The sequence below is a fragment of the Mytilus californianus genome, unplaced genomic scaffold (assembly GCF_021869535.1).
Source record: "Mytilus californianus isolate M0D057914Y unplaced genomic scaffold, xbMytCali1.0.p SCAF_8, whole genome shotgun sequence".
In the NCBI taxonomy this organism is placed as follows: Eukaryota; Metazoa; Mollusca; class Bivalvia; order Mytilida; family Mytilidae; genus Mytilus; species Mytilus californianus.
Window position 1 is genome coordinate 78,152,893 of NW_026262734.1, and position 12,999 is coordinate 78,165,891.

General features: G+C 35.0%; 1 protein-coding gene across 2 annotated transcripts in view; it reads left to right on the plus strand.

Moving 5' to 3' along the window:
* The window catches only part of LOC127712770 (myosin-1-like), a 63,845-nt gene that overhangs the window by 22,162 nt on the left and 28,684 nt on the right, over positions 1-12,999 (plus strand). For both annotated transcript variants that reach the window (XR_007987304.1, XM_052219392.1), the window contains one exon: positions 8,702-9,170. Coding sequence is in view for 1 of the 2 variants with exons in the window: in XM_052219392.1 (XP_052075352.1) it covers positions 8,702-9,170 (469 nt within the window). In the remaining variant the exon portion in view is untranslated. The remainder of the gene's footprint in view (positions 1-8,701; positions 9,171-12,999) is intronic.

The window sequence follows — 12,999 nt, forward strand, 5'->3', positions numbered from 1 at the left end:
TTAGTGTATGGATCTCTCTGACATTGTACCACAAGGTTCCATATCACAAAGGGAATGCTGGGATTGATTTTGGGGGTAATTGCCTCAAAATTTTAGGAATTAGGGGCTAAAAAAAAAGGGCAAAAAACAAGCATTTTTCTAGTTTCATGACAATAACTTGTGTGTAAGTTTATGGATCTTTCTGAAATTGTACTACAAGGTTCCATATCACAAAGGGAAAGCTGGAATTGAGTTGGGGATAATTGCCCAAAACGTTTAGGAATAAGGGGCCAAAAATAAGCATTTTTCTAGTTTCCAGACAATAACTTGTGTTCAAGTGTATGGATCTCTCTGAAATTGTACTGCAAGGTACCATATCACAAATGAAAGGCTGGGATTGATTTTGGGGGTAATTGCCTCAAAATTTTTGGAATGAGGGGTAAAAAAGGGGCAAAAAACAAGCATTTTTCTAGTTTCAGGACAAAAACTTGTGTGTAAGTGTATGGATCTTTATGAAATTGTACTACAAGGTTCCATATCAGAAAGAGAAAGCTGGGTTTGAGTTTTGGGGTAATTGCCCGAAACCATTAGGAATTTGGGGCCAAAAAGGGGCCAAAAAACAAGCATTTTTCTAGTTTCAGGACAATAACTTGTGTGTAAGTGTATGGATCTTTATGAAACTGTACTGCAAGGTTCCATATCTCAAAGGGAAAGCTGGGTTTGAGTTTGAGGGTAATTTGCCCTAAACGTTTAGGAATTTGGGGCCACAAAGGGGCCAAAAAACAAGCATTTTTCTAGTTGCCAGACAATAACTTGTGTTCAAGTGTATGGATCTCTCTGAAATTGTACTGCAAGGTACCATACCACAAAGGGAAGGCTGGGATTGAGTTTGGGGGTGATGAATCATTAGGGGGTTCCAAACATTTGGAGGGGGGGGATTTTTTTCCCTTTTTTTCCTTTTTTTATTTCTATTAAATTTTCCTTAAAAGTTGGTTATTTCTGATTTATATATAAAAGCAAATAATAATGATTTGGTTTGAATAGGTAAATTAAAATTTTTTAAGTTCCTAGACCACATTCATTTTGTGTCAGAAACCTTTGCTGTGTCAAATATTTAATCACAATCCAAATTCAGAGCTGTATCAAGCTTGAATGTTGTGTCCATACTTGCCCCAACTGTTCAGGGTTCCACCTCTGCGGTCAAATCAAGCTGCGCCCAGCAGAGCATTTTATTAAAAAGAGTTATGCCCTTGGAAATATTAAATTTATGGAAAATGGCCTCGTTAGCACTCTCAAGGGTACAATTCTTGCCAGATTTTAATAAAAATTATATTATAGGTTAATATCAGCAATATCTCGGACAAGTTCTATAACGGTGGACGATCGACTTTGGTAAAAAGAGTAATGCCCCTTGGAAATATAAAATATGTGCAACGCGGGGGACATTGGAACTCTGTTCTTTTATTTTGGGGAAAATCAATATGAAATTAGTAACATTTTTTAAGATGCTCAACTATGATTAGTTTCATTACCATTTCTTTGGCCTTCAAAAAACAAACCATAATAAGAATGGCAAATTGAGTCTTTCCCATGGTTTTGTTTGGCATTAGAAACTTTCAATGACATGGCAACACTGTTTGATTTGGAGATTCCTTTGATGAAATTTGGGACACAATAATGTATAACCAATCTGTTGTTGATTTTCATGATATAGTTACACCGGTTGACCTGATGTCAATTGGTGTTTGGTGTAAATGACATCATTGAACCACAATAGGTTCTTATTGTGACATAACAATATAAGCAGTGTAACATAGAAAATGTACAGGAAAGTGCATGGTTTTAGGTTACAAATTTTGTGTTTGTATAATTAAGTCTCCCAAATGAAGTTTGGGAAGACTTATTGTTTTTGCTCAGTTCTTATTATTATTATTATTCTTCTTCTTCTTCTTCTTCTTCTTCTTCTTCTTCTTCTTCCGCCGCTTTTAAATTTGAACTTGTCCGCACCCGTTCTCCAAAACCGCTTGTCGGATTAACTTAGGGTTTCACAATATGTTAGACTAACATGTCAAGTGGTGCAATCAGGATTTTGTTTTTGCAATGGGGTTTATAAGGGGGTACTTTGAGGGGCAAAAAGAAAAGAGGGTTTTACTATAGAACCCTATGGGATTTTATTTTTTTAAATTTTCAAATGATTATAAATTGAAAACCGTTCGTGATAGACACAAACTCTTTAATTGAAAATGTTCTAAATGATAAAGCCCATTAAATGAAATACAGGGTTAGTCCCCAGGGGTCACCCCCACCCCCTGCCATTTAAGAAAGTTCTAATACCTTGTAAGTGGTCAAGATCCCCACCCCTAAACCATATATATTCTGGTTTGTCATGCTAAGATGGTTTGAATGATATACAGGGTTAGTCCCAAGGGGTCATCCCCACCCCCTGTCATTTGAGAAAGTTCTAATATCTTGTAAATGGTCGAGATCCCCACCCCTAAACCATATATATTCTGGTTTGTCATGATAAAGCACATCAAATGTAATACAGGGTTAGTCCCCAGGGGTCACCCCCACCCGCTGCCATTTAAGAAAGTTCTAATATCTTCTAAGTTGTCAAGATCCCCACCCCTAAACCATATATATTCTCGTTTGTCATGCTAAGATGGTTTGAATGATATACAGGGTTAGTCCCCAGGGGTCACCCCGATCCCCTGCCATTTGAGAAAGTTCTAATATCTTGTAAATGGTCGAGATCCCCACCCCTAAACCATATATATTCTGGTTTGTCATGATAAAGCACATCAAATGAAATACAGGGTTAGTCCTCAGGGGTTACCCCCACCCCCTGCCATTTAAGAATGTTCTAATATCTTGAAAGTGGTCAAGATCCCCACCCCTAAACCATATATATTCTGTTTTGTTATGCTAAGATGGTTTGAATGATATACAGGGTTAGTCCCCAGGGGTCATCCCGACCCCCTGTCATTTTAGAAAGTTCTAATATCTTGTAAATGGTCGAGATCCCCACCACTAAACCATATATAATCTGGTTTGTCATGATAAAGCACATCAAATGTTATACAGGGTAAGTCCCCAGGGGTCACCCCCACCCCCTGCCATTTAAGAAAGTTCTAATATCTTCTAAGTGGTCAAGATCCCCACCCCTAAACCAGAATGATTCTGGTTTGTCATGCTGAGATGGTTTGAATGATATACAGGGTAAGTCCCCAGGGGTCATCCCGACCCCCTGCCATTTGAGAAAGTTCTAATATCTTGTAAATGGTCAAGATCCCCACCCCAAAACCATATATATTCTGGTTTGTCATGATAAAGCACATCAAATGTTATACAGGGTTAGTCCCCAGCGGTCACCCCCACCCCTTGCCATTTGAGAAAGTTCTAATATCTTGTAAATGGTTGAGATCCCCACCCCTAAACCATATATATTCTGGTTTGTCATGATAAAGCACATCAAATGAAATACAGGGTTAGTCTCCAGGGGTCACCCCCACCCCTTGCCATTTAAGAAAGTTCTAATATCTTGTAAATGGTCAAGATCCCCACCCCTAAACCATATATATTCTGGTTTGTCATGATAAAGCACATCAAATGTTATACAGGATAAGTCCCCAGGGGTCACCCCCACCCCCTGCCATTTAAGAAAGTTCTAATATCTTCTAAGTGGTCAAGATCCCCACCCCTAAACCATATATATTCTGGTTTGTCATGCTGAGATGGTTTGAATGATATACAGGGTAAGTCCCCAGGGGTCATCCCGACCCCCTGCCATTTGAGAAAGTTCTAATATCTTGTAAATGGTCGAGATCCCCACCCCTAAACCATATATATTCCTATTTGTCATGTCTCGAACATTTGAATGACGTATACGGTCAGTCCCCAGGGGTTCCCCCCACCCCCAATGTTCTAATATCTTGTAAATGGTTGAGATCGCCACCCCTAAACCATATATATTCCTGTTCGTCATGTAATGAACATTTGAATGACGTATAGGGCCAGTCCCCAGGGGTTCCTCCCCACCCCCAATATTCTAGTATCTTGTAAATGGTTGAGATCCCCACCCCTAAACCATATATATTCTGGTTTGTCATGCCAAGATGATTTGAATGATATACAAGGTTAGTCCCCAGGCATCACTAATGCATATAACTTTACTGGACCAAACCAATTTTCAATGGACGTTGCCCAATGTCAGGCGACCCTGGGAATTACGAATTATGGGAGCTTCGTTTGGGAGACTTCGTAACAGCATCCTGTTACAATCATTTCTTGTCTTTTAATGAGCCTATGGTTGGCAATCACCTTTTGTGCTATTAGACCAAGATGTCAGGTTTACAATACAGATACTTGGTAGTTAAAGGAGACATGACACGATTTTAAAATTTTTTTTTTTTTATTAAATTAATAAATATTAGTCTTAAAACATGTTTTGTACAATTTTGCTGGTCAAAACCTGATAAATTAGCATTTTTCTGGTCAAAGAATCAAGCGCTTGTCATTAAGAATGATTTTTAATTAGATAACGATCACGTGATCGTGCTTACGTCAGTGGTTACAAGCTGGGAAAATGTCTCTTGACTGGACGATGTCGATACACTATGGACGGTATTGACAGCACTTTTCCAGATTACTGACAAACTATAAAGACATTGTGTGTGAAAAATAACCAAGAAAAGGATATTAATTCTTCATGCGAAGAGTCCAAAAACGACGATTTTTCAGACAATACCGATCGGATTGTTACCATACATATTTGGTTTGTCTGATGAATAAATTTAATAGACCGCTTTCTGCATTTTTTCATTTAAATAAAACTACTTTTTAGTCATGATTGAAAATATAAATTTCTAATTATTGATAATCAAATTGTTCTTTTTTTTCTCTCTGTTACGGTAATGTTATAATTATGTGTGCGCCAGAAACAGAAAAAAAAACAATAGTAAAAATCAAATCAGGCGTTCGCAAAGTGTCCGTTTTTATTTTTTTTTTTTATTACATAGAGACTTTTAATAGGTATAAATTATCACCAAAAGTTATGCTTATAATTTTTTTGGTTGGAAACCATACATCACACAAAGGATTTGTATAGTGAAAAATCCTTTATCACACTTTTTTTGCATTAGGATATTCAATTAACAATTTTATTACTTTCCCCCTTTTATGTAAACAGTTCAATTCAATATTTTATTTACGTCTCACCTAATGTATAAAATTACACAATACAAAACATTTATTGGAGGCTGTTGTTTTAGTGATTAAATGTTGACACCTATAGCATACTTGACCAGGTAAAATGTAAGAAGGCACTTGTAGTGTGATTTAGTCACGTGTTATGTTATTTACCTTTAAAAATCATACATTTCTAAGAAAAACTATCTTATGTTGAAATAATTAATATAGTTATACTACACTTCTAAAGTATGCTATTCAATCCAGACCCTTATAAATCTAACTTCAAATTTAAGGAATTACACAAAGTAAATTCAAATTCACTTATTTCCACCCCTCTCTTCCAAATATCATTTAGCAATCAATTTGTTTATTGCTACCAGGAAAACGCTTGAGTCCAGGAAAATATTCGCAACACATAATGTTCTTTTTCAAAATATTTTTTATAAAAGGGGTCATTTGAATAAATGTTAGATTTTCAATCGAACTGAGCAGGAAAATGTTTACATGTAACATACTTCAGTCTTCGAGAACATGAGTTGTGTATTAGCTGTACTTGGCTTTATCTAGCTTACAGTATTTGTGCGTTATCTCTATTGTTTTAACGTTAGTGGTTTCTCTACTTCGTACCGATCTTTTTTGTTAGACTGGTTTTTGTCGAGCCTGCGACTTTTGTCGCAGAAAGCTCGACATAAGGATAGTGATCCAGCGGCTATGGCGGCAGCGGCGGCGGCGTTACCTTACTTCTTGAAAGCTTTATATTTTAGAAGGTGGAAGGTCTGGATGCTTCATACTTTTTATATGGATGCCTCATGTTACGAAGTTTCCGTCAATCACATGTCCAATGTCCTTGACCTCATTTTCATGGTTCAGTGACTACTTGAAAAAAAAGTTAAGATTTTTTGTAATGTTAAATTCTCTCTTATTATAAGTAATAGGATAACTATATTTGGTATGTGCGTACCTTGCAAGGTCCTCATGCCCGTCAGACAGTTTTCACTTGACCTCGACCTCATTTCATGGATCAGTGAACAAGGTTAAGTTTTGGTGGTCAAGTCCATATCTCAGATACTATAAGCAATAGGTCTAGTATATTCGGTTTATGGAAGGACTGTAAGGTGTACATGTCCAACTGGCAGGTGTCATCTGACCTTGACCTCATTTTCATGGTTCAGTGGTTATAGTTAAGTTTTTGTGTTTTGGTCTGTTTTTCTTATACTGTATGCAATAGGTCTACTATATTTGGTGTATGGAAGGACTGTAAGGTGTACATGTCCAACTGGCAGGTGTCATCTGACCTTGACCTCATTTTCATGGTTCAGTGGTTATAGTTAAGTTTTTGTGTTTTGGTCTGTTTTTCTTATACTGTATGCAATAGGTCTACTATATTTGGTGTATGGAAGGACTGTAAGGTGTACATGTCTAGCTGGCAGGTGTCATCTGACCTTGACCTCATTTTCATGGTTCAGTGGTCAAAGTTAAGTTTTTGAGTTTTGGGTCTTTTTTTCTAATACTATATGCAATAGTTCAACTATATTTGGTGTATGGAAATATTTTATGATCTATATGTCAGTCACACAGGTTTTATTTGACCTTGACCTCATTTTCAAGGTTCATTGCTCAGTGTTAAGTTTTTGTGCTTTGGTCTGTTTTTCTTAAACTATAAGCAATAGGTCAAATATATTTGTTGTATGGAAGAATTGTTAGCTGTAATGCCTGCCTAGCATGGTTCATCTGACCTTGACCTCATTTTCATGGTTCATTGGTCAATTTTTAGTTTACTTGCTTAATGTTAAGTTTATGTGACAGTTGTAATAAAGCTTTATATTTAGGACTATTAACATAATATCAATGATTAGTAAAGAAGGCGAGACATTTCAGCGTGTGCACTCTTGTTATAGTTCTTATGTACTGCTGTAAGACCACTGTCACACGTTGGGACGGGGAGAGGGTACCGTAGGCGCTCACAAACATATACCACCGACACATTTTGAATGTGCCTGTCTTAAATCAGGGGCATATAGATCAGTTGTTGTCGTTGATTCATGTCTGTCAATATTTTTCTACAGAAATTATTTTGTTATAAATAAGTTAGTCTTCTCGTTAAAATTGTTTCACATTTTCACGTTAAGAACTTGTATAGCCGAATATACGGTATGGGGTTTTCTCATTATTGGAGGCCGTATGGTAAACGACACTTTCTTCATTTATTATAAAGTTTCCATTTTAAAAAGAAATATTTCTCATCATCTGAAAATTTACCAACTAAATAGTTGTCAATAATTATATCCGATGTTCAATATCATAAAATTGAGAATGGAAATAGGGAATGTGTCAGAAAAAGAATGTAAAAGACTTATGATTCACATTCTCGTATCATTTCCTTGTTTGCTTTTATGCTTTATGTCTAACAATTTCTTATGAAGTTATAGACTTGCAAGCATACAAGAATATTACTTTTCCTTCTCAAGAAGTCAATTAAAAAATGCATCTGTTATAAACCTTTTTATATCTGCATATTCTTAAAAGCAATAAAAATAAGATCTATATACAGGTTGTCTATTAGTTATCAACACGAGTTAGGGTATTTAATTGGTGGTGCATAGGGTATTGTATGGTCGTACTACAGGTATTCATTAAAAATATGTACAGGTAGTTGTACACAACAATAATATATTCCAATCTCACCTGTGCCCTCGGCAAAACCAACATCCAGGATGTACACAAAGAGCTTATGAAGTAATATTGCGTAATAACTATATGTCTTATCAATCCCCCATGTTTAGTGACACCTGAAGTTTGCAACTTCAAACGAGACCTGAAATTGCGAAACTCAATCATCTGTACCATACACCTGTGACCTATGATGAACTCATGGCATGGCACCCGAGACCCCAACTCTGGATTCCTTATGAAAGTGGGCGGAAAGAAGTGTAGTTTGGGCTTGTTAAAAGTCCCATCTTTACACCTTCTAAGTCTGTGTGTCATTCGAAAAAACAGAAGATATCATGTCAATAATCGTTTTAATTATATTGTTGAATCCATCAGCATCACACATAATCATTGTTTATCACTGTCATGCGTTTTGTTGGATAATAATCAAAACTTAATTTGTGCTGTACCCATATGTCAATATGAATGAATGTAACCACTGACGTAGTAGCCTCGTTCTGAGTGACTTCCGGGATGGAAATATGCATATTTGACAGGTCGATAAATTGTTGCATTAAAATCTCATTAAAATACATATTTTACCAAATAGTTGATTCTTATATTGCTATCGATGTATTTTTGGGGAAAGTTAAGTATAAATAAACATTTTGAAACACAAATTGAAAATCGTGTCATGTCTCCTTTAAGCTTGTAGTTATACAGAACACAATTATATATTGGCCTGTTGTAGCTGTTGACAGCTTCTTATTTGGGAAAGGTTGAGTTTCATTTGGTAATCTTATTAGAAATTATAACATATTATATAAATTAAATTCAAAATCAAAATACCTTACATGTTTACTTTATCATCCTCGTTATATAGGCAATTCAAGTTCTTGGCAACAACCAGTACTCGAGTAAGATCACAGTTGCAAAAAAGTTGAATATCGACAATGATATTGCTCAGATTCTGGAGAAGATTGTAACCTATGAAAAGCAATTTCAATATTTACAGGAAGAGGTCAACAGGAATTCCAGTCAAACAAGGTATCAAGAGAAAAAAATCAAAGAGCTTCATGAAAAATATGAAGAAATTGAAAATGACCGAATGGAAGTAAAGGATTCTCATCAGCATGTCATAGATCAGATGTCAGAAATCAGAAGTAACATAAAACTTCAGAAAGAAGCTTTGGAAAAGAGAGTTAAAGAACAAAAACAACTAGCTGCAACCCAGATCAAGCATGGTAAACAAATCCAAACTCTTGAGCAAGAGGCTAGTTCAATGAAAAAAAAACAGGAAGACCAAAGAAAGGACATGAAGGAATTGACAGAAAAACATTTTGCTATCACAAGTAAGTATAAAAGTCTTTTTTTTTACCACCAGAGGGAACTTTAAAGATTATAGAAATTAAACCAAGTGCCCTGAATGAAGGGTATTCTCCCTGTAAGTGCAGCATCTGTCAGCTGAGTGGTTTAATAATGTATGGTGTATAAGATGTGACATAGGGAGATTGCCATACATCATCATTTGTTAAAGCAGGCTGATTACTGCTGACTCAGAGGTTTAATTGTCTGACTCTACTTATGTTCAGTTTATGTGATACATATCTTTAGTCAGAGATTGCTCTGATGTCCAATGGCCTTTTCTGAGGAATATCTCAAGGTAATTCAAAAATGCCTTCAAATGTCACAGTTATTTCAGACTGTCCTTTGGATAGACACACCTAACGGTTTTATTTCAACAGGATGGATAGTAAACCCTTCAAATAGTAACAAACCCCTGTGATATTATACATGTGATAAGGCCACACAAAACAAATCAGGTCAAGATAAATAAATATAATAATTACAATATCATAACACTATCATGATTTCCTTGATAGAGGGTTGCTGCTCACAAGGAAGCTATTAAACCAAGAGTTCCAAGTGGTGAAGTTGAAAGTAAATTTTACGGACGCCGTCATGAGTTGGTTTATTGTTATGGAATATCTGTTTCACAGATGACAACAGATATATTCCAATTGTCATAACTACAATCCCGTCCCCTTTTCACTCAATGTGACCTACTGAATTAGACTCATCACCCGTTTTGTACTAAAATGAACAACATGACGGTTGCCACATATCAACCTTCCGGGGCACCTTAGTCCACCTTCAGTTTTTGGTGGGGTTCGTGTTACTCAGTCTTTAGTTTTCTATGTTGTGTTTTATGTACTGTTGTTTGTCTGCGGGTCCTTTTTTAGCCATGCCGTTGTCAGTTTATTTTCGACTTTTGAGTTTGATTGTCCTTTTTGTATCTTTGGCCCCTCTTTTGATCTCACTGAAAGTACCGGTAGTAATTGTTATTGGTGGATTAATAATGAAAATACTTTTTTTTTAAATAATCAAGCAAGCTCAAAATTTTAGGATATAACGTGTTTTATGGGAAAAACAAATTCATGTCTTGTATGGGCCTTTTATAGCTGACTATATGGTTTGAGTTTTGCTGAGTCATTGCTAAAGATCCTAATGACCTATAGTTACTTACATCTATACAGTACTAAAGGAAGAGACCGATTTCTTTGAGCCTCAACTCCTCTGAAACCATACAAGTCGAAAATATTTGTGATATGGCGTGTAAATGTAGTGTTTTGTACTTCCTAAATATGTCTTTGAAACAATCTTTTTTCCACAGAAAATGCCTATTTTTTAGTAAATATCCAAGTCCAGAGACTGTTACGGAAAGCTATAATACTAAAATAACGAGGTCAGAGGTCACGACTTCGTCATTATACAGGGATTAATACTTCTAAATTCAATCTTTGTCACATGAATTTTCGGGTAGTAGTAAAAAACTGGGATAGGTTCAAACAGAAAGATTTTAATAGCAGAGAAATCTATGCACCTTATAATCAGCACGATTTTATCAGATGACAATACAAATACTAAAAATCCAGACTTAAAATAAGGCGTAGGTACTTTAATTTAGTCATGGATCTGCAATGTCGCAGGTGTTTTCTAGTGTACATAATATGGTCTTGTGGATAGTTGTCTCATTGAAATCTGAGCTCATACAAAGAGGCTAAATAAAGTTTTAACACTTCATCACTACTTGACACTGAACAATTACAATAAGTTGGATGGGTAAAAAAAAATTATTATTGCTCAATTCTCCCCAAACCTGGAACGGGTGGTGCAACAGCACAACATAAGAAAGAAACAAAAAATATTCAGTTTAAAAAACTTGACTTATCAGAACAATGCAATAAAAAAATAAAATAAAAGAAGAATGTGTGAGGACATGCTCAAGCTTTGCAATTTTCCAAGTTAAAAAGGGGCATAACTCTAAAACAGTAATTGACTAAATGCCAAAATTTGAAATTTGCATGTTGTGGTTCTTAGCATTGTGCATCAGTTTTATAAAAATTGGAAGAGGAAAACTTAAGTTAGAGTGCAGCAATGAAAATGGGAGGGACTGAAGGACGGACCGTCAAGGGTAACCTATGACAGGGACATAAAAACACTAACAAGAAAACTAAAGACAAAGTACCTATCTAACAGTACTCACAGTTACTGAAAGCTAGTTCAAAAAAAGTAAGACTAAATACATGTCAATTTTGTAGATACTAAAACAAACATGGATGCAAAAACTAAAAAAAGAAACAAAATGTCAAGAAGAACATTACAACAGTCAAATCAAAATATATTTTTAACACCATTCATATTATACAATTAAGTAAGACATATCACAAGACTTTGGTGATGTAGGAAGCTGCCATTTTGTGTCATTTTGTCCCATATAAAATGCATAGGTGCTTCATAATCAGAATAATTCAGTCGTTATATTTCACTCACTTCAATCACTAAATTGATAAGCATTACTGCCAAGTTTTGTTATAATCAGCTAAATAGTTTGAGAGAAATTAAATATAAATTAAAACGAAATCTACAGCGATTTGTGCAAAATTTTGTCCAAAAATACAAATCACGCCGCATCATGAAAGAATATAGTGTAGAGCAATAAATTCTCCAATAAATGATAAAATATTCATCTAATCTGCATACAAACAGTTGAATATTGATACATAAGATGATTCTGAGATGATGAACAACACTAATGTATCTTTTTGTTTTCATTACAAGATCCCTTTGGGTCAATTTATACCTCTCACTCCCTAAAAATTTGTACTTTTTAGGCTAATAAATCAAAATTTTGAGGTTATTATCACACATTTATGAATGAAATGTGACAATAAATGAGTAAATTGAATTGTTCAAGCTGAAAGCATGAACTATCCATATAAAAGTTTAGTGACGCAATGGAGGTTTCAATAAGGCCTTACATAAAACTTAAGTTTAAGCAACATTCAAGAGAGGGAAATTTAATAGATCCCTCTTAGTAAATAATGTGTTGTTACTGTTTCAAAAAGTTTACTTTTTAATGTATATTTTTTACAGAGTTACTTAGGATCAAGTTTTCTTTAATAGCTCAATATACAATGATATAGGAAATTAGAAAAATAAGTCAGAAAAAGCTTCTCAAAGCACTGGCTTGCTTTCCCTACTAATATTCATGGAAGAGTTCTCATGGAAGAGCCCTATTTCAAGGCAATTTTCCCTCAAATATGTTTTTTGACTTAATCCACTGAGAATATTTCATTTTCAATATTTTCGTGAAATAACATGATAAGTAAAATTGAGAATAAGTGTATTGCATGTTAAAATTTTGGCATGATTAATAGAGGGGGGATCACTTTTTTTAAATGTTTTTACGGGAGGGTATCAAATAAAAATAGTGAAATATTATGGGGGATCAAGAAATTTTGTATGTTTGATTTCAAAATGACCAGCCCCCCTCCCAGGTAAAATATGATAAGTCCCTAAACTAGTACTGTCAGTACACATGTACTGTGAATTGAGAAATTTATTATTGGTTTTTTGTCATTTTAGACTAAAATGCAATTTTAAATTTTGCGATATTGAGAAAAATCCTGTGTAATTCATATAAAAAATTTCAAAATGTGAGTTTAAATTATTGCGATTATAACTCTGTCGCATTTTTCGCAATAATAAAAACATCCCAATAATTTTGAATTTACAGTACCGGTACTATGATATGAAAGAAAAAATTTGACAAGGCGGAGATGTTTAGAATGTCAAGATCTACCTACTATTCATTTTGACAAATGCAGCCAGTTCAAG